The sequence below is a fragment of the Homalodisca vitripennis genome, chromosome 4, assembly GCF_021130785.1.
Source record: "Homalodisca vitripennis isolate AUS2020 chromosome 4, UT_GWSS_2.1, whole genome shotgun sequence".
NCBI lineage: Eukaryota > Metazoa > Arthropoda > Insecta > Hemiptera > Cicadellidae > Homalodisca > Homalodisca vitripennis.
The window spans coordinates 170,643,768-170,667,705 of record NC_060210.1 but is presented as its reverse complement, the minus strand read 5'-3'; the positions used below and the strand labels follow the sequence as shown (position 1 = coordinate 170,667,705).

The window sequence follows — 23,938 nt, the reverse complement described above, 5'->3', positions numbered from 1 at the left end:
GTCAAATAAAAATTCTGAAACACAAAGAAATAAAACAATATATGCTATTATTGTAAAGAAATTAATTTTCTTTTGTTTTTGAAGATTGCGTAATGGGAATGTTTGGCTACTACATAGAATTTGTGATGTAAAAACGAGGGTATTAGATGTAAAGAAATCCTAAAAATGTTTTTACTGTGACTCAAATATTTATAACAAGAAATTGTATTTTTCTGTAATAATTTGATCATGTAATGTTTCATATAAACTTCATATATGTGTAATTTTGGCCTAATATCAATTAAATATTGTATGTACTCCACTAACACGGTCTAACGTAATATTAGATGTAAAAAAGTCATTAAAATGTTTTAATAATTTATGTTACAAGTCATACCTTTTGTCAAGCAAAATTTATTCTATGCATGGCTATTTAGAATTTTTTCATATCACTTGGTTATTTTATTTATTATTTATTTTCTTTAGACAAAGGGTTGTAAATAGGGAATACGTTTTAAAACTTACTATAAAAAGGATAAGAACAAATTTTAGCCTGATTCAGTTTAAAACATTGCTAGTTTATAGTATAATATTTTTGTTTTTATAAAAAATCTTTTCCAAATTTTTTGAATTAAAGTAATATTATTTCGTTACAGTGTACTCTTTAGACAGTACAAACAATTTTATTTGTATATTATAACCACTGTTACAAATTAGTTTACTGTGGTGAATTAATATAAAAACAATAATTCCAATTTCACTTCTATTGAAGAATACTTTCATTTTATTACAAATAAAGTTCTACACATTTTTGCTATTTTATTTTTTTTTTTTTTTTTTTTTTTTACAAATCTTCGTTTTTATTTATGAGTGTTCAAAAGAATTTGTATCTAAAACTCTTCATTCCTTACATAAAAAATAAATCTTGAAGAAAATATTTTAGTCAAATCTATCACTTGTAATATAGTATTTCTAAAATAAATTAAGTGTTAATCATTTCCTTTACTTAAAGGCCTGCAAACTGCCTAAAATTGGCACACTAATAAGGAAGTTTGCATGGCCACATCACTAGGGTTTAATACTGTACCTATATAATAAAAACAAACTGTAAATAAAAAAATAATAATAACTCTACAGATGGAATTATAGTGTCAACTAAATAAATCTATTTGGCAGAAACAAAGGAATGAACAAAAAATTAATAAATAACAGTTTGAATATTTGATTTGGATGTGTCTAAAAAAATAAATAAGTTATAAACATTCAGAACTATTTTCAAAAAGATTAAAAATGAATTTTTACATCATTTTAAAAATGTTTAATAGGTGTTGAAGAAGTCCAGAGTAGGAAGTATGACGTTCTCCACCTGCTGAATTCTAGAAAATGGAGCTGTTGAACTCAAAATTTATGGATTGGTGAGTTCTTCCAAACAAATCTGGGTCATTCCATGTCAAATCAACCAATGGTCTGGACCTTGACCTCTCAGATTTTGATGGTTTTTTAGATGGAAATTGTATGTCTGTGTAATTGAATACACTCTTTACAAGAAATAGAAAAGGTAATATTGAAAAGATGTGGTCTTGCAATGCTAAATTCATACATAAACTAATTATATTGACAAAATAAAATTTATTAATAACACTTTTATCTAAAAATTAATTTAACACTTATTAAGAATTTAACTAAATAATGGTTCCATTTGTAAAAATATAAGTATTAATCAAATAGATCAAAACATTGACTAGCAAAGGGAGACAATTTCACACCTAACTGATTGCAGAACACAGTACCTTACTTAATGTACATTAGCAATGGCTGTTCACACCATACAGGTGTGTGTACTCCAGTAAAAAAGGAAAAATAAAATTTATATACAGTATATATAAAAAAAGGAAAATAAAAATTATATATATAATTTTTTATATATATAATTATATAATATATAATATATAATATATATATATATAATTTTTATTTTAAAAAACTATTCTCAAATTTTTTATGTATGTAGTCAGTTATAGTGTAAATAACATATTTAAAAAAAAAATTAAAGGGGACGTATGTTTGGTGTTTCAAAGTTGGTTTTAGTAGGATTCAAAATATACAAAACATAGCCATGTAATATTTAAGCTCTTTAGTGTTCATAGATTTTTAGCTACGTTGTTTAGAAAATACTGATAAATGACCAAAATCAATGTTAGATGTAAAATTTTGCATTTTAACTAGTAGTGGTAGGTACAACTTCCATACAAAAACATTATCAAAATATAAGAGGTCAAGGTCAAAAATTTTTTTTTCATTTGTTGATTTGAAATGTAATGATCTATCTGTAGATCTTGATCCAGAGTGTGAGTTACATTGGTTTACTCAAGAAGTTCAGGACACATTATCAAACCAGTCAACAGCTTGAACAGGAAGATAACGTCACCCACCAGTCACTTCAGTTCAAATGGGATGGCACAAGTTTAATTGGAACATCTAAAACTTGTCTCGCATTCTGAAAACAATCTTGCTTGAGAAAAGTATTCTAGCAGGGGACATAGCCTATAAATATTTTAAACTAGATAAATTGTGTGTATCATATTGTTTAAATAGCTTCGCTAATAACATTTACAAAATCTCAACACTTTCACAAATCCCAAATCTAAACATTGGCATTGATAACTTAAAACTATAGTAATAATTTCTCATCATCCATTTGATATTTAATGACCAAAATACTGAATATTACAGTATTTAAACTTATAAGTAGTCAGATTAAAAAAACTTCAATGCCCAATATGAAGGATCTTGACAGTAATAGGGTTAAGTGTAACGTTTAAACCTTCATACTTAAACTAAACAAGAGTATGTTTGTAAAATTTTACATATTGGTCAAACTATATTTTGTTTCCAAATACACTAAATTATTGAGACATATAGATTCACATTTAATGAATAAATCTTATTCAATGACTAAGGAAGTATATTTTTACAGAATATATCATGGGGATAACTTCTATGAATTTTATGTGTGTATGTAAGTGTATATATAGGGTGTCTCGGAATAGCACTGTCAGAAAATCATTAATTCCACAATTTTATATAAAGGATTATATTTTATTTATTTTCACCATTTGTTTTTAACTAGATGCCATTGGATTCGTAATTAAATTGTGCAACTATAATGTCTCTTGACATTTTTTTGTTATATCAACACTTAATTTAAAATCGAAGATTTTAAAAGGACTCCATTTTAAATTTATTTAAAAGTTTGAACATTTTATTTTTGGAAATAAAAAAAGTCACATGGATCAATGTCTGGAGAATATGGAGGCTGGGGCTTTGTTACAGTACTGTTTTTGGCCAAAAATTCACGAACAAGGAATGAAGTGTGAACAGATGCATTGTAATGGTGCCATAGCCATAAATTGTTTTTCCATAAATTCGGACGATTATTTTTTTCTGGATTCCTTCTGCAAACTGCATTGAACTTGAGGTAGTACTCCTTATTGAGTGTTTGAACTTATGGAAAGAATTCATGATGCACTATGGCATTAAAATTGAAGAACACAGTGAACTTAACCTTCATGTTCAGCTGCAATTATCAAACCTTTTTCGGTCTTGGTGTCCCAGAATGCCTCCACTGGGATGATTGATTGAGCCTTAGTTTTCAATTTCATATCCGTAAACCTATGTTTGCTTACCTGTTATAACATGTTTCAGTATTTCTACATCGTTGTTGACCTTATTTAATGATTCCTGAGCCTGTTCCCATCTGACACTGTTTTTGTCCAAAATTCAAGAATTTTCTAACAAAATTTGCTGCCAGACGTTTTGTACCAAAATATTCAAAAATATTTCATGAAATAAACTAATTGATATGCCAACATCACCAGCGACTTCTGATCTAAATATGGCAATCTTTCATAACCATTTATTCCAATTTTTACGTGTTTTCATCGGTTAGTAATGTGCTGGGGCGTCTGGAGCGTTCATTCATCATCAATATCTTCACGGCCATCTTTGAAATGTTTATAGCAATTGTAAGTCATTGTTTTACTTGTAGCAGACTCACCATAGGCCTTTGTTAACATTGTCTATACTTTGTTTAGTTTTTCACAAAAAATTGGATACAGATTCTTTGTATTATGAAGATTGGATACAGCTGGAAATTGTATTATGAGGTGTGGCTATTAAATAACGAGACTGACGCTGCTGCAGATCAAGGTGGCATGTGTCAATTGCCAGTAATCATCTGCTGTTTAGTCTGAACCTTTCTCTTTAATAAGCAGCTTATTTCGCTTCTGTAAAAATATTCGTTTAGTCAGATCATAAGTTCGCATTATTATTGTTTTTTATTTTGTGCGATAAGATGGTTAGTGTAATATAGTAGGGCAATGAATTATTGTGAAATTTCACTTTAAACTAAGAAGAATTGCTACTGAAACTAATAATTTACTGAAAGATGTGTATGGCAGTGAATGTTTATCGCAGGCATGTGTTTTTGAATGGTTTAAGTGTTTTTACGATAGCAGAAAACATGTTTAAGATGATTTGTGGCCAGGTCACCTTTTGATGTCAAAATTGGGTGAAAAAGTCAGTAATTTGATTCAGTCTGACCGTCAATTAAGTATTTACGCAATTGGTGACATTGTAGGTATTGATAAAGAATGTGTACGGCAAATGTTACATGAGAACTTTAATATGTGAGAAATGCGTGCTAAAAATGCACTGGAAGAGCTAATCCAACTTCACTGAGAGCCAAAAAAGCTTGAATGAGCATGTTTCTTTTTCTATCCATAAGATTGTATACCTTCACTGGGTTCCTTAATAAAGGTTAATAAATAAATCAATATTACTACCCTGATTTTCTAAACTAAGTCAAGGGGTAAGGAAAAACTATCCCGACATGCGGAAGGACAAATCATGGGTTCTTCACCAAAAAAATGCCCAGTTCATTCCGTGTTATTTTTCAAGAGGTTCCTAGCCAAGTACAGAATCCCAGTGTTAGAATATCAACCTTATTTACCAGATCTTGCACCATGTGACTTGTACCTGTTCCCTTAGGTGAAATCTGTATTAAAAAACACACTTCATATATTACATTCTGCCTAGTAACATCACTATATCCAGCCTATACAAACTATAGTAGCCACTATAATTAACACTTTAAACTCTGACATCCGCATTAGAATTTCGTCGTAAATATGGTGTCAACTCCTGATGTCCGTATAGTGCAGATGTGTACTTTTTATTATTTTACTGGCTACATATTTGACCAAATGTTTTGAAATTCCACAGACTTGTGTAAAAAGATGTATTGAATTGAAATATAATTGTTCGTAAGTAAAGTTTTGACTTCATGTTTTGTCAGTCTGTGATCGAGAAATTTTAATTCATGTTCATTGATTGACGTATACAGCTGTATTTCACTATGTTGTGAATATTCTACTTTATTTAATGTTATTAGGTGAAAATAGTATAAAGAATGGCAGTTGTTAATTGTATTGGTTGTTACTTATGTTAATTAAAAATGAGTAAAAGGAATTGTTCAAAGACTCCCGTGATCAAAATTACACCAAATACTAAGTTGCAAGTGGCGTGGATGTGGACAGTGACAAGTTTTGATATCTTTACATTTCTGGAAACGTATTCTAGATATGTAAATATTTGTATTAAACGTTTTTAAATAGGATACAAACAGTTTTAATTATTTTATCAAAAATAAATAGAAAGTAAAATAGAACAAAATTATGATGTTTGGTTATAAAATAGAATATCACCATACATTTTGTAGTAATTGACAAACCTTTTATAAAATTCATACCTTTTTAACAAACACATTTTATTGGCATTTAGTATTTATTGTTGGTGGTTTATACCAATTCTCAACATATTTTTGAAAATAAACTGTATAGAAAATTGTTTAATATATAGGCTATATTTCTTTGCAGACGTGTAAAGTAGTTAAAAGCAGACTCACTAATGTTAAAAAATACTTACGATAAGTTATTTAGACTGAAAATTATGGTTATTGTTGTGATTAGTATAAAAAGTGAACACATTCTCTGTACTTAAACATTTAATTAACTGTACATGACACTTTCGGCATTATACAATCTTCAGACAACATATTAACAAACAAATAAACAAAAGAGTATTTTAGAAATTAATAACCTTATTTAAGTCACTCCAATAAAGTATTGATATCAATATGCCAAGATGGTAGGTCATTTATTGCAGAAATACTGGTTGTCAAGAAATTCACCTGCCATTCTTAGTTTAATTGTTTCTGCCATGTAAAAATTACACAAATTGACCTCAAAGGGTTAACTTGGTACAGATCAAGAGAACAATGGAGCCGATTGAGGAAAGTGAACACTTAAAGTTGGTATCACAACACTCTTTATACAAATGTCTCTTAACTTATGATTGACAAAATGATAACTAACTTATATTTAAACAACTAGATTTGTTTTCTCTTGTCAGTCTTCTGATAACATCTATAGTATTACAGTATTTTTAAATGGCCCAATTCCAAGTGATGTGCAGTGTTAGTTTTATTTGTATTAGTGATGATCGGTGTTATGTACAGGGTGGTGTACGTACACGCTATATAATGAATACAGCTTTACCCCTTTTGAGACCAGGCATTATTTTGGGGTTGTGATACATTTTTTACTTCCATTCATTGAACAGGCAACACAGAAATACCAGGCTAAGATGAAAATGTTGTGGATGTTCGGAAACATATTCATAGCCATATTAGTTTTTATGAGATCTGAATAAGATTTTCATCAAATTTAAGGGCAGTTACTCTTTTTATTTTTTTAATGTTAACTTATGTTTTAAGTAAATCAAATAGCCTAGTTTTTGATATTTAAAGATTGTTAAATTTTTGTAATTTGAAATTAAAATATTAAATTACAAAGCTTATATCAAAATAGTTTTGCTATGGAATATATTTGTATGCATTTGTAAATTTATTCTACATAATTGTACCAAATTTTAAACATTACAATAATAAATAACAGTTTTATTCGTGTTTATAAATTTGGAAATCATTCCAAAAATGTGAAACAGTGCCATTAGAAGGCTTATCACATCATACCAGAAAATACCAAAGTTCAAAAAACACAAGCCACACTAAACAAAAAAATGTGTCCCTCGTTTAACGAAATATTCTTTAAACCTTTTTGTCACAGTAGTTGGTCTGATTCACAATTTGTCATAACAAATATTATTGCTTTATTGTTATTCAGTCCCGAGCTCTATTGTTAATGAAGTCTTTGTCTCGAGGTTATGAGAATCGTGGCTTTTTGCTACATCTACTATCAATCTATATCTATATGGATTTCACTACAAATTGTCTTAATATATAATTATTCAGTGTTGTAAATAAATTGACTTTAGCTCATGTATGTATCTCTTTACTTACTTCACCTAACCAAGATCCTTATATAAATATTTTTCTTATATAACTTAATGAAAATCCGTATCCCTTAATTTTAATTCTGTTTTCACTAGAAATAGACATTTATTCCATTTGTTTTAATCATTGAGTGAAAATGTATTTTCACTTATTTTTACTTACTTTTGATACTTTTAAAAATTACTGCACTCCAAATTATGTACTTTAATATATTTTTATATGAAAAATTACATTATAAGATTCAGCTTCAGATAAAGTTTCGGGGGTATTCAGGTACCAAAATGTTCAGACTTTATGTCTCTTAACATAATAATGTAATGTTCATAAAAGCCAGGTAATAATTTCTGTCGTGTCTTATTTTTATCTTTAAACACATGATTTACCTTGATTATTGTTGTGTCAATAACCTACGAAATACTTAGATCCCAGATCTTTAGGTCTTACTCTTTTACCATAAACATTATAAAAGCCAGGTAATTGTTTCTGTCATGTCTTATTTTTATCTTTAAACACATGATTTACCTTGATTATTATTTTGTCAATAATGTACGAAATATTTAGATCCCAGATGTTTAGGCCTTTACCTAGAACTCTTAAACTAAACATGTTGGGCCTGTAGTACATCTAAAGGGAAAGATTATAAAAAATCTAGAAAAAAATGTTGTATAATAGTTTACTCATAGTATATTTTGTATGTGTAATAAACAGTCAGCTCAATGTGCATTGTGGGTTGTCGTGAAATGTACATTGCAATGCATGTTTGCAAATAACCTTATTTTAACCTTTAAAGCGTGATTATATGGATATGCCCATCCCATTAGTATTGCGCTAAATGCTAAATAAGTTAAGATAATTATGGCAAAAACAAAATTAAAAAAATCTTTTAAATGCACACTCATTGAACTAAAGGCCAAATTTTCTGTATTGGTTTAAGGGTTAAGTAAGACAACCATATTAACTTTGTTAACCCTTGCGGTGATAATAGTATCGGTCGCAACGATTATATCGTCTACCCGGGTGATATCGTCACAAGTGCTACTATTATGTAAGTGCTTTTTGCAACGCTAATTCCTTCAACAATTCTCGTTGAAATCTAATGTTTTATATAGTGCCGTAATCATGAAATTCTGAAGTTTCTTTTATATTCTCTATGGAATCTAATAGATTGTTTTGGCGGTCGATATATCAATGTTTTTCAACCAGTTGTTTTCTGCTGTTGTTACACCCATACAGTAATGGGGTCTACTGTGTTATTGTTTTTAATTGTGCTGTATTTGGTGGCAATGGATAACAATTTAGGCTCAGATCAAATCAGAGACGTTTTAGGTGATGAAATAAGTCATTTGGAAGATACTAGTGATATAGATGTGCCGGAACTTGATTCAGATGTATCATTAGAGGATTCCAAACTTTGAAGACCTAGAATCTTCTGAAGTAGATATTTCTCATCATACTGTAAATAATAGTGATAGTGATGAAGATGATACACCTAATCCAAATAGGCCCATTCAAGAATTTTCCAATCCCATGTGGTTGAGAACTTATACACCAGAAGATGTCATTGATATTGATCAGAGTTCAAGGTTAGAAATCCTGGTACCAGAAACCTTCCTCCTAGAAACTCAAAGCCAATATCATACTTTTCACTGTTTTTCACTATTGCAGTATTGCATAGTATTGTCAGGGAAAGAAACAAATATACCAACAAGACTATCCAGACTAAGAGAACTTCAAATGAGATGAGAAATGCATCTTGGCTACAGAAATGGATTGACCTGACACTGAATGAACTAAGAAAATATTTTGGAATCCTAATAAACATGGATCTATTTGGTAAACAACTTTTAAAACTTACTGGGATACAAGATTTGAACATGTCCCTTTTTTTCTCAAAAATAATGAGCTGCAATAGATTCCAACTAATTGATTCGATGCTTCACCTAACATCACAAGAGGCCGTCAGGAGAGGACAGCCAGGTTACGATCCCTGGGTCAAAATAAGGTTTTTATTGGAAAGCCTCAATGAAAATATAAAAAAAGTATTTTGTTCCCTTTCAGAACTTAAGTATAGATGAGTCTCTAGTTGAGATGAAAAATAGATGCACGTATATTCAGTATCTTCCCAATAAAAGACATTCCAGATATGGAATAAAAAAAGGTTGAACTGTGTGATAGCCATTCAAATTACATCTATTACATTGAATTGTACAGTGGATCAGATTATTTGGAAGATAACTGTGGCCCTTTCACCCAAAAGGTTGTGATTCAACTTCTTGAAAAGTCTGAATTATTAGATAAAGGCTATCACATTTTCCTCGATAATTTTTATACCAAAATTCCACTTGTCGAAGTGTTGAGCCTTCGAAACACTTTTGTTACAGAGACAATTAATTAACAAAAATTCTAAAGGTTTACCTAAATCTATCCTGTCAGCAAAGCTTGGGGAAAGGGAGAGTATTTATTTTAGAAAAAAGAAATTACTTTTGGTTAAGTACCAGCAGAAAAAATCTCGGAAGCCAGTTTTAGTCCTAACATCGGCCTGCCATGCAGAAGATCAGATGGTCACAAGCAAAAAAGGATTGAGATGTATGAAGCCTGTAGTAATACATAAATATAATCAATCTATGGGAGCTATTGATGTCAGTAATACATAAATATAATCAATCTATGGGAGCTATTGATGTCAGTGACATGTCAATATATCATTCATTATTCTTGTACTAGAACTACTCCTAAATACTGGAAAAAACTTCATGAACTTCATTGACATAGCTCTGTTCAATGCATTTATTCTGTATTCAAATAATACTGATAGACCAGTTTCAAGGTATAATTTTTTAATAGAAATAGTCCATGATCTGGTAAACAGTCAAGACAATATTCCCCAAAGAATACAACCAGGACCAGGTGGTGGTACAGGCCACAAAATTGTTCATCTTGAGGGAAGTCGCCTGCGCCTTTGTGCTGTTTGTGGTCCAACGACCTCCAAGAGAAGGAGATATTGGTGTCCTCAGTGTAATTGTGGTATTCACAGTGAGTGTTTTCCATATTTAGATCACTACCCAAGGCCTCTAAAGTCTGGGAGGAAGAGGATGAGGCCCAACAGTGATTCCGAGTGAAGTTTGCTCAGAAAAAGAGGTGTACATAGTTTCATTACAGTATATACAGATTGAGTTTTTTTATGAATTGAGCCATACATGTGTAGTTTTTCTGAATGTACATAAAAAAAGTGAACAAAATGGCTATTCCACATTTTAAATTTTTATTTGTATAATAAAGTACTGGTTGTGAGAATTTGAAAACACTTTTTTGCAAAAGTAAATTTGAACATTCAGCGGAGTAAAATGGGTCATCATACTAGCGTAAGTTCACTTATAGTATTATTTTCTGATTCCTTAGAATGTACAGAATAAAATGATATGCAACACAATATATTACAATACAGTTTTTGCTGTTTAAAAAATGTTTTTTTAACATGCGCACATTTAATCAAAATATACCCATCACCATGGGTAAAAACACGTATCACCCAGAAGGTTAATCAATTTTAGTTAGGTAAAAAAGTTTTTATAAGCCGCCAAATGTGAATATCAGTTTAAATTTTTCTGAATATTTGTTAACATGCCTCTTTGTAAAATTTTAACAAGCAACTATAAATCAACAAGCACATCAAGTGTTGATAGAGAGCTCAGAACTGAAATACAATACAATTTGTTATTATGTGTGTTATTATTACTGATTGATTGTTGAGTCAGATGTGTCACATTTATTTAAAATGAGATTCTATAATTTTATCAGTAAGTAAGCTAAATTTTTCCCATGTGATATCAGAGTTCCATAGTGGTATACATTTACAGGTGTCTAATACCTACTTTCTACAATGGAATTTACTCTTTAGTTTATGAAAAGTAATTGGAGAGTGTTCACAGGTCGGTCCTATTAGAATAGCTGTCTCAGCTGCAATAATTAACACTAAAAATTCTTATTTTACAGTTAGATTATGAAATTGTATTTGTAAAATTATAGAACAGTTAAATAAAATAAAATCATTAAGATTTTACCATGAGTTTGTCAATATCAAGAAATTTAGGGAATCCATAATTTCTCATAAGATTTAACAGAAAAAAACTCAATGCCACACCACACAGTGATTGGTAACCTCAATAAAAATTATTTCACCTCTATAAGAAAAAATCTTCTACAACAAAGATTTGTATTGAACTGGAAGTTTGTAATACGAATTTCCTGTGTTAGTAAACTTAATAGGCTGAATTTCATAAAATATACAATGACGCTATGAAACTTATTTAGCAGGAGTACAATTGAGATTGTAGCAGGATAACAATACAAACTCTTAAGTCACATGGATAAAGGAAAGTCATTGAACATTAGACAGGGACGTTGCATCACTCGCATGTCTCCAGCTTTAGTTTTTAGTTATGTATCAATAACCACAAGAATTTGCATTTTCACCATACAAACAAAAATTTATCAATAGCACATACCTTTATTTGTCCCTTTTGAAATTCATGTTATGAAGGTTCCACTACAGTAGTGAAATTTTTGTTGTTGATTTGTACAGATTTAACATTATTTTTCTATTTGTTTCAGGAGTTCAGCCAGAATGCAGCAGGTTGAGACTATAACGCAAAACAACACTGTGAGTTCACAAACTAGTACCCTTATTTATCTGTTTTGTTAATGAGCGGTTGGAATGAAAGTGGTGTTGTAAGTTCATTCATTATAAAAATCCAAATCATTCTTGTTTTTGAGGTCATAATGAGTAATTTGTTTTAGAATAATGGACATGAAGGAACAGTAGTAACTCTTTTACCTTACCAAAACTGTTAACCCTTTGTTCTCATAAGGTCACTAATTGTGGTCTATACGTAACTCTCATTCAGCTTGTTACACTTCAGACAAGTTTGGTTGGTGCTTTTTATTTGGCAGGTTCTTGATTTTGTACCTATCAGGGTCTTGTCACCATAAAGTTGTTGGAGGACTGTGGGCTGTGTAAACCACACACATATTCCATTGTGTATTTAAATAAGTCACCATAGTCAATTATTTGGTTGGAATTTTGCACAAGTCATACGATTGGCAATCTAATCAATCATTGTTTACCAAACAAACAAATTTCAAAACAAGCTAAGAAATGATTATGGTTGATCACCTGCCTGAACAAAATCTGTTCAGAAAATAGAATTATGAACCGATAAATGAGTGGTAATCGTACAACAACCCATGTTCACAATGGTGGCAATAAAAGCTTCGGTTTCATATTCGGATACAAGAACCCATTCTTTTAGTTAAGAACTATTTTTGTGGAGTTTTTATAAATGCACTGGTTTGAAAATATATTAGTTTCTAGGTCCAAACTAGTAACAATTACATTTGTAAAATACGTGTAAAAATAATATGTTGGCCTAGATTGCGGAGGTGGCATGTGCTGCTGGCCTGAAAGTACACTGTATGATATAGAGATTGGAGGAAAGGCATCATCTGGGCCAACTTCTACTACCCACAGCTCAGATGGTTCATTATTTGTCAAAATTTCATTCTGGACAGGGTCTGATTGCAGTCCAGTAACAGAGAATCTAGAACTTGGACAGGCAAGGTGTGTTGCAACTGGTTCACTTTCATCCACAACAGACTCATTGTCCACCAAGTCGGAGTCTTGGACAGGCTCATCACTATTACCTAAAAGTCAGAGTCTCTTGTGCTGGGTTAATGTAAAAGGCCCAGGTCTGGCTTTAAAGAGAGAATCATGTCCTTCAGAGAAGGAGAGAGAAGACACATAATCCTGGTCAGCATCTGAGTCATCAATTTCACTAGATAAATTCATCAATTATGTACTCATCATTAGTATCGTTTTCTGAAAGGTTTAGCTTGCTCACTCTTCATTTTAGACACTCATCACAAAGTCCACTGCTGATAAGACATATCTTCAGCTGTACATGTTTGATCTAGGGCATCTAATACGAGGGCTATTCGGAAAGTTGATTACGTTTTGCGCTGTGGCCGCTAGGGGCGGGACTAGCGCGGCCATCTTGGTGTCAGGACGTCCCACCGCTCAGTGGCTATCCAGCCGTACTAGCGGTGTAACGCATCTAGTCACAGTGCCTGTTTGAAATGTCTGCTGCAATTGAAAATCCCGCCAACTGTGAGGTGCGTGCAGTAATTAGGTTTTTGACTGTAAAAAACTGTAAGCCTATAGAAATCTGTCGGCAGTTGTGTGAAGTTTATGAACAACATTATCACTGAAGGTGGAATGCAACAATGGGTCATTAAGTTTAAAAATGGCCGAACAAATGTTCATGACAAAAAGCGAAGTGGAAGATCCAGCATAGTGACTGACGAACTTGTTGAGAAAGTTGACTCAAAGGTCCGAGAAAGTCGACGGTTAACCACAACGGAACTCTCGCTTAGTTTCCCTCAAATTTCACGAACTTTGTTATATGAAATCGTCACTGATAAGCTTGGCTTCCACAAGTTTTGTGCAAGATGGGTACCGAAAATCCGGACCGATGTCCACAAAAACCAGCGCATGGCTGCAGCGTTAACAATTTTGGATGCTTACGACAAAGAGGGTGAATCACTACTCGATCGCATCGTAACTGGCGATGAAACATGTTAACTGCGTGACCAAATTGCAGACAATGGAGTGGGGACACACAAGTTCCCCTCACAAACCAAGAAAATGTTTGCAAACGATGTCGGCAAGAAAGGATATGGCGACGGTTTTTTTGGGACAAGAAAGGTGTAATTCTTGTTGATTTCCTGGAACGAGGCACTACAATCAACTCAGAAAGGTATTGTCAAACGTTAATCAACCTCAGAAGAGCGATCCAAAACAAGCGTAGGGGAAAGTTGAGCTTGAAAATTCTATTGATTCACGATAACGCTCGACCTCACATGGCAAATCACACACGTAAAGTTCTCGAATCATTCCACTGGTAGTTGTTTCCTCATCCACCATACAGCCCGGATCTTGCACCAAGTGACTACCACTTGTTCCCAACAATGAAGAAGTGGCTGGCAACGCAGCGCTTTGACGACGACGCAGAGCTGCAGCAAGAAGTGACAAACTGGTTGAAGACACAGGTGGCAGAATTTTATGAGGAAGGCATTGTCAAGCTCATCCATCGATATGATAAGTGCCTAAATTTGAATGGCGATTATGTTAAAAAGTAGTATTAAATGTGGCTTTCAAATGTATAATAAAAATGTTTCCTATACTTTGTTAATTTTTAATTCCAAAACGTAATCTACTTTCCGAATAGCCCTCGTATATCATAGTTGTCATTAACAAGGTTTCTTATACTCATTGTTTTTTTAAACATGCAAACGCAGCAAACATAACCAAACAACTGAAACAAATGCATAGGAGCCGGCAGCGAGTGACAACTGACAAACTGAGTGTGACATCTGACGGGAGTTAGTGATAAAGAAAAATTGATAACCATAGATAGTTCGATATTTATAGTATACCATGAATAGTTAACTAATGAAAACAAAAACACATTATATGAAATAAAAATCAAATATGGATCGTCTAATGGGTAGATGCTGGCAATTCATACATATTTTTTTGTGACACTCAAAGGGTTAAAATACATAGTAAATGTGTTTGTATGGTATTTTTAAATTTTAAGAATTGTAAAGATTATAAAAAATGGTACATTGTGTGGCATCAAAGCCTAGATTAGATACTTTATGCAATTATTTGAAAGAAATACCTTTTTCTGTGTGTCAAGTATTAAAATGATATGTTTTATATTAAATTATTATATAACATTTACATTAATTTTTGAATACAGTCAGATACGCCCTTGTTTAGGCATTGAATTGAATTTTCGAAATATATATAATATAAACTGTAGTTATTTTTTCAACAATAAATTATTGGTTTTTATGAAATTTGGACGAGAGATGTTTGCTGTAATAATCAGTGCTTATTTGAGGATAGCAAAACGCTGCATTGATGCTGTTGATCTCTAGATTAAAACTTAAATGCTCCACAGTGGTTTGCTGAGGAACAGGACACGGTCATAAATTACCAAGCTGAAACGGTAAACAGTCATGGTCCATAAGAGCACTAAGAGCTGGGAGATCAGTTCCATAATTTCATTATGAATGCTAAGGGTTAAAATTGTGGCAAAAATACTACTATGATCTTTTGTTGGATTAAACTCCTGTATTTCCTATAGGCTCTTAGTGAACTTTTTTAACCTTTTTCTATGCCTGTAATTCAAGTAATATTATTCCTATAAATATCTAGGTTCTAATCATTTCGGTTTAACAATTATGTTATTCAAATAACCTTATTTACAGTTGTTTTGTTGGCATTTGGAAATCATAATAACATAGCTAGGTTGTCTATTCCTCTAAACATTTAATTTAAAAATTTTGAACTTTCTTTTAAGTTTAATAAAAAGTATTAACTCCTTTCAATAACATTGTGGACTTTCTAGTCCGCTGGTCTCTAACCTTTTAACTCCTGTGTCTGATATAAAAAGACAATAGATGTCTGGTAAATATTCACAACGTCCACTATATAGAACATCATCTCCATATTTTAATGTAGCTTATAATGAAAGTGTTAGGCAATGCTTACATAGCAATACAGTGATTTGACTAACTCCTGTTTTCATTACAATAAGTTCTTCAAATTTGTTATGTATTAAGCAATATATGTTCAACACAATGTTTACGTTCTTTTAGAGGCAATTTGGTTAAAATCTGCTAAGTGTGTATTTTGGTTTAGAGTACCTGCAACTCTTACATCTTTTTAAATAATAGCTATTTAATGCTAAAACTATTTCATATATTATTCTACATTAATATTGACTACTGAGAGTTAGTGAAACAATCAAATGTCAAAACAATACTGAGTGTGTTTTTATATTTGTTTCTTGGCGTCGTTTTTATTTATCTCTTCAGACGAACATGACAGTCAGATCCCTGATGCTGCACAAAAAGGAATGTGAACTGGAGCTAAACTCGAAATTCACATAATATAATTAACCCTTCCCACCATAGTAGCTACCTCTGTGTAAAAAACACAGTTGCTCCACTGTCCTTTGAGATCGTGTCTAAAACATTGTAGTGCATCTGATGAAACAATGAAAATTTCTCTTTACCTAGATTACTCTTTATTTTGTAGTACTGTTGCGTTTGATGTCAAAACTATGCATAGAGTTAGTTTTGAGTTTCTTCATTATCGACTTTTTTTACCTCTTCAGAAGAACTTGAGATTCCAGGAGTCAAGTCTGTGACAGTATGAGATTTCAGACGCTGCACTAAGAGGAAGGTGAACTAGAGTTAAACTCTACATTCACATTGAATCATCCCTCCCCACCAAAGCTGGGTTTTGAATGTCTGTGAAGAAACCGATGTTTCATCAACAAGACTATGAAATTTGTACCCAGTAAGAACTCTAGGGCTGATCTCATTCTTATCGTTTCGAGTTCATCATATAGAGTATAAATACCCAGCAGACATAAAATTTATGATATCCAAGTTTCATACACTAGGTAAATAATTGATAACATCATATAGTATAGTTAGATTTACTATGCATGAGGGTAAGAACAGCCACATGCATGAGGGTAAGAACAGCCACATGTCCATCATCATTCACAGACATACAAATTAATGTTTAGTTTTTATTCAACCATTTGAAGGGTGCGTGAAAATTACAAAAATAAGGAAAGACTTTATGTGATGTCTTTTGTATTGCCTAGATGTCATAATTAACACTATAATGTATAATAAGGTAATTTGCGCTCTTTAAGAAATTGATAAGCATTTATTTATATAGGTTCTCAATGATACTAATAATATGCACACAGTTTCCAATATAAATTTGTTTTGTGCAAAGCATTTTGTAACTAAATATCTTCAGAGGAAATTTCGTAGAAAATGTTCCTTCATTTTCTCTCAAGAAGTGGTATAATTTTGAATAATAAATTAAAGCCATTGTTCTAGAAGAAGGTGGACATCTCATATCAATTGGTTATCTTCCAAAAGTTGAAAAAATTAATCAGTGAGTATTCTATTTTGATAAACTGTGTATAGATTGGAATACATTCCAATTTAAAGATTCCTAATATAGGCTACTTAAAATGATGGTACACCAATGAGAAATGCTCAGACGTTTCGTTGAAAACGTTTTTATGAGTTATTTTGAAACTAGAACTAAATCTAAATTGAAAAATTTCCCAAGAAAATGGATATGATTTGTTGATGTCCAAAATATATGTTTGCAAAATACAAAAATGAAAATTTGACTCTAAATTTCATCCCACCATGAAATTTCCATATGAACTTATAGACACCATACTTCACAAATCAATAAAACAAAAACTCAGAAAGACCAAAGCAACTTTACTACCACTTCAACATGAACATATTTTTACCTCGTGAGTTGAACGGATCATGTTCTTACCTTTTGTTAAATATCAGTCTTGTAGGTGCTTCTGAGAAATTCTACGTTTCGGCACAGTAGTGCCTCATCAGAAATGCAGATTCAAAATTAAATTAATTTGCCTGTGGTATTGCAAATCATTTAAAAAACTACACAAACACATGCACACAAAAAACATGTAATTTCAATTCACATAGAATATCTCTGCATCACTTACAAGACTTTTAACAGAATGTTAGAATATATTTTCATCACTTTAAAATAACAAACAAGAATTTATTCATACAACAAACAGTATTAATTCAAATTAATTAAAGAGAACAATTAAAAAAACATTCAAACGAATCTATCCTTATTAAACAAACAATTAGTTGTCACAAATATTAGGAAATACCAAGGAAAAAAAATTGATATGAACCTAAATCAGGAATGTAAGAAATCAAATGGAACTGCTGTGATAAATTGCACATTGGCTAAACAAAAAGTATCATTGATTTTGTAGCAAATGTAGAAACTTTGTTAATTTGTTGCGCTGGCTTGCCGACATTGGTGACAATAATTCTTTTGGATAGAAACTTACTTTTCAGTGCAGCATAGGGATTTTTAAATTTTAGTATTGTAATACAGTTTAAAATGTTAAAAATATTTGTGTACACTTGCAGATTGCTGGTAAGAGATAGGAGGCAATATTTCAGATAAAATGTATATCTTGTAAGAAAATTCTGAAACTAATTCTTTTTTTCCTCAATTGCTCAACTACCTGTTTAAGATTGCATGATGAATTGTGTCTATATTCCAATTATTTAAAGTTATTTTAAATGGTCTCACTCAAATAATTCATCAGAATATTAGCACAGTCTAAATTCAAAACCGTGTAAATCCAATTATGATTATATCTGCTACACCAACTGAATATAGTATTAATAAACAAAGACATAACACCTCTAGATCATTGAACGGAACCTATAAAACTCACAAGGAACAAGTGTTGATTGCGTAATATGAACACTCGATAAATCCTTTGATAATATTAGAATTCTATGTCAATAAAACAGAGTTACTGTTATGTTGAGTTTTTAGTTTAGTTCAAGTAAATGCTGCTGTGGTCTTATTAGGCATTACAAACCACGTACATACTAGAAGTATGTTAACAAGGAAATTACAGTAACACGCAAAAATGGGTTCATCCCTGTTAGACAAGGTTGAAATCAAAAACAGACAACAGTTAAGACAATGCAATAAAGAATATTACATTTACATAATCGATCAGTTGAATCAAACTTAAACAATAGAAATGTCAATCATATCTGAGTAGTATGATGAGTAGTTGTAGTAGAACTAACCATAATGAGTAGTAAACAACAAACAAGCACTGATTGCCAATTCTAGGGTTAGTTAAAATAGGTAACCTTAGAATCTAAATACGTAGTAATTATGAAGAGTTACTTTATTTACTATCTTATGTAAACAATTTTCAGAACTCTACTAGTGCAGCTCATACAGTAGCTGCTGCAGGAGGTGGAGTCAATGCCAGTGCGTGCGACCCAGCACAGAGGCGGGAAGTGAAAGAGCCACCACCTCGAGATGAGCCTCGACTTGAGCCTATCAATGGGGTCGTGCAACCACCTTTCATTCCTCCAGAACATCGGCCAGGGCGGAATACCAATCAGCTTCAGTACATCTCTAAGTTTGTGCTTAAGCCGGTTTGGAAACACCAATATGCCTGGCCGTTGCAGCAACCTGTCGATGCCAACAAACTGAACCTTCCTGTGAGTTATAAATTATTTTGTTCATCTTAGCAATTTTTTAATGATGTCGTAAATACAGTTTTAAGTTCCACACCTAGCAGACTACTAGTTGATATCCAATGTAGAAATATATACATTTACTGTTTTGCTCGTAGCCAAGGCCTAAAATTAATTGGTATATTCTGACATTATCAAACCATTGACATTGTTGGTGAATGAGGAAAATTTATTAAATAATTTAACTGTTCTGTCTGTGTCATATTTACTCCACAACTTTGCTCAAACCAAATGTCACATGAAAAGCTTTAACTTTTATACAATCGTGACACTGTGATAAGCTAAATACAGATGAGGGTTTACACCTCTGTTGCATCTGTTACAGATAAAAATAATTTGTCCTTCTTCTTTGACTGGTACTAGCAGTGTATTTGTAGTTTAGTAACTGACAGCCCAGCTGTCATCTGACAACTAATAAGCCTTAACCAAAGCTTTCTAAATATAGCTGACCATTGCATACTGTAACAAAATTTTTAGATTATGATAAAAAATAAATTATTTTAGTTATTAATGACGAATATTTATTAATCTTCCTACTAGTAAGAGAGTATAACTTAAAAGGATTACTTTTTCTATTTTAACCCATTGCGGATCGTATTGTTTTGGCGCGCGCGGGCGCGAATTAATTCACGGTCAGCGGCCGCACGAATAGCAATGGTGCGCCACATCGTATCGCTCGCTATTGTATACTAGAAAATTCAGCTGCAAAGGTATTCGTTCAGATGGAACATGGGCCTGCTGGGGTATCCGTGATGTAGGAACGATCACACGCGGGCAAGGTTACGGCGTGGCCGGGTAGATGTCTGAATCATAGTCTAAATAAAGCGGCTCGGGCGAATCGATTGCAACATCCGGGCCATTGTCTAGACTAAACCCACCAACATGTACGTCTGCGTCGTTTAGTTGTGTCACTAACCTCAAAAGTATTATAATAACAACTGAGGAAAACACCTAATCAGAAGCGCTAAAAAGCAGAGAGTAAAGTCATATGAATGATTTTTCAACTTCGACATACAACTGCGATCTGTAGGATATTTATAAAACTTTTGAAAACTCTAAACGTAGACCATTGTTAAACACTCTTAGTTCACAAGTGAAGACGATCGCCCGATCTATCAGACATTAACAGAACTATTTGGAGGGAAATTTAAAAGCAGACCGCTTTTGTGACCTGAGCTCGTCACCGGCCGCTTAAGTTAGGCCCGGCCGCTGCGTGACGAGCCCAGCTCGTCAGTGATCCGTAATGTGTTAACCTTTTTAGTGCTAGGGATCTTGCTACGAGACAATTTTAAAAAAACACTTGAGTCCCAAGAGTGACATCCTATGCGAAAAGTGCCAGAGTCTTGGAAGAGACGATTTCTATTTCGTTTTTAGTACCTCTATAACTTATCCCATATTGGCTGATATCATACCAAAGGCCAATACATGAACTGACCGAACCTTTTCAACTATTATTTCTACTTTGTACTGCTGTTAGGTGATGTAAACAACTAACTAAAATACAACACTTACTTAGTTGGATCACGATTACGATGTTGTGACGAGTAGCAGAGCGTTTTTGTTGTTATATAATTGAGCGTTTTTATTAATTTAAAAAATTTCTAAGTTATATTAGATATTAAATTATAAAATAAATTGATGCCAGTCACTTAAGAAAATGTTTAGAAGGTGTTTGTGCCAGTTATACGTCCGAGAGTCCATGAAGACAGTGTTGTAGTTTGTTTGAAGATTGCCTGAGTAAGGTTATGTTTATGTTTTGAGTTTCGTTTTAGTAAGTAATGTTATATTACACATGATTTTGTATTGTTTTCAAATGGTTTTTATCATTAAAGTATTGAAATTTCAATTGACAAAAAATTAAAACTAATCAAGTGGTACAAATATAGAGACATACAAAGTAACATTTTTATTTGTTTTCGTGAAGTCTTAGGTAGAGTTATTCAGTGGTGTATTTAGGAATAGTCTTTGAGGGGGGGGGGGGGGTATGAAACTGATTGAAGATTACACAACATTGGGGAATATGGAATAAATCTAAATTTGAAGAAATTAAATACGTCTAATTCAGAATAAATCATTTAACAGCTGTGTATAACACAAGTTGAATTGTAGTAATACAAATATTTCTTTAATTTCAAAGATTCTTATTCCTTCATCCCCCCACAGTTATGCCACTGGACATGTATGTCGTACATTCCTATCTCTCTTGAAATTTACACATAGACGATGGTGAATAGTTATTTATTATTTTTTAAATGTTTTTTCAAAAATATTTATTTGAAATTTTAATTTTTACTTGCTTGTTTCAGGACTATCATAAATTGATAAAACAACCAATGGATCTAGGAACAATAAAGAAACGTTTGGAGAACAATTACTACTGGAGTGGTAAAGAATGCATTCAGGACTTCAACACTATGTTCACCAATTGTTATGTCTACAATAAACCTGGTGAAGATGTAGTAGTGATGGCCCAAACACTGGAAAAATTGTTCCTAACTAAGGCATGAATTTTAATTTTTATACTGTGTAATAGAATTAAATAGGATAAAAATAGCATATCAACAGTTAAATTAATGTAACAAATATGCATATTATATTTTTTGTTATAAAAAAATTAATGCTTGTATGTTAGTTCTCTGTGTTCTGGTCTATAATGATCAAACTTGCCTTGGATATCACCTTATAAAGATCGAGCTCAAATACTTAGGGATTGGATACACAACACTCAAGCTTGTAAGCTCACTTTACAAGCTGCCTCAAATAGTGGGACTAAAGGAAACCGCTAGCAGACGGCCTGCTGGCCGAATTCCCCACACAAGGCAGTTTTCTTTGTCATAGCGGTATTGGTTGGACTCTGGTGAAAATCCCATAATTTCTTTCCTGCACACATGATGATCGATCGGACAATTCGAACTGTTCATAACAAATCTAATTGTTATGTGCATAAAGAGTCTTATATCGTGTTGTTTAATAGTCCATGACTTCAGTGTAACAAACATTTTTGGTGCTTGAACCACAGTATTTATCTTTTTATATTTATTTTCTTTATAATTACCTTGAATCTATTCTTGTGTAACGGTATCATCTTTATGCCAACACAAAATATTTAAGATTACGTTAATTGATTACGTTAATTATGCTTGCATTCAGGGGACAACTATGTAAGGTACTGTTGGATATCACTTTCTACTTATTTTACATATCGTGAATTAACCGCACCTCGGTAACTTCTTTAGTAAATTGCTTACTGTTGTAGTATTATGCATGAATTTTTATGATATCCCTGGAATTTTTATTAGGGATGGGTCAATTCCGATATTTGATATCGCTGCTCAATCCCAATAACAATAGAAGTACATACTTAAAATACAATATAAAGTCATGATTTTATAACTTACCATTTCTTTCGTAATTAAAAGTTGAAGGTCGAGGATATGACTTGTAATACTAACAATATATCAGTTTTCCTGAACCTTTAAAAATTCCTTTGAAGTAGTATGGTATTCTTTGGTTTAGTTTTTTTGTACCGGGCAAAATTGAGGTTTCATACTGAAATTTGTACACCACAAACTTTTAACCCCACATTGCTAGACTGCAATCTGTCCCATGGTAGTGCAGTGATGGTAATTATTTATTCCCCTTATTTTTATCAATGACATATATATATATATATATATATATATATATTTTCCAAACACCACAGGATGTAAAATAGTTAGATGCATGAGTTACGAGGGTCATTCAATAATTAAAGAGACAAATTGTTCTGGGGAAAAAACTGTTGGTAGGGGAAGTTTGGCAATATTATGGTTTTAAGTTGGAATCACTGGGATAAGCCCTGATCAGCTGATGTATCACCATTGTTTAGTTTATAACATCAGAAATACATATCAAGACGGCGAGTATGCTTGAAGCCTTATATGAAGCTTGATAAAAAGCTGAATATTGTGTAATTAAAAAATATTTCAAGACTGAGCTGTGTGTAATTTATGACTTCAGGTTGCGGGTATGCCAAAGGAGGAAGTAGAGTTGGATCCACCACCTCCGAAAGGTCAGAAATCAGCCAAGAAGAATCGAGCAGTGGGAAGGGGTAGAGGGGCTGGACCTGGTATGCCTGTGCTGCCTGGGGCAACTGGAAGAGGGAGGCCGGCCACCAGCAGTTCACCTGGTACTGTACCGGTTCCCAACTCCACCGGTTCAGTGACACTGCCTGCTGCTGCACCTCACCTGCCTTCTCCCATCCCTGGCTCCACGGCCACCACTACCGTTCCTACCACCCAAGCAACTCACAACTCACTACCACAGCAGGTA

At 32.5% G+C, this 23,938-nt stretch overlaps 1 protein-coding gene across 3 annotated transcripts in view; it reads left to right on the top strand.

Moving 5' to 3' along the window:
* LOC124360602 (bromodomain-containing protein 3-like) overlaps positions 1–23,938 on the top strand; it is a 129,526-nt gene that overhangs the window by 12,017 nt on the left and 93,571 nt on the right. For 2 of the 3 annotated variants that reach the window (XM_046814349.1, XM_046814348.1), the window contains exons 2-6: positions 1,305–1,394; positions 12,005–12,053; positions 19,301–19,591; positions 21,934–22,128; positions 23,627–23,935. In XM_046814349.1, coding sequence (XP_046670305.1) covers positions 1,363–1,394; positions 12,005–12,053; positions 19,301–19,591; positions 21,934–22,128; positions 23,627–23,935 — 876 coding nt within the window. In that variant the 5' untranslated portion in view covers positions 1,305–1,362. The remainder of the gene's footprint in view (positions 1–1,304; positions 1,395–12,004; positions 12,054–19,300; positions 19,592–21,933; positions 22,129–23,626; positions 23,936–23,938) is intronic. The other variant, XM_046814350.1, reaches the window with a different exon arrangement.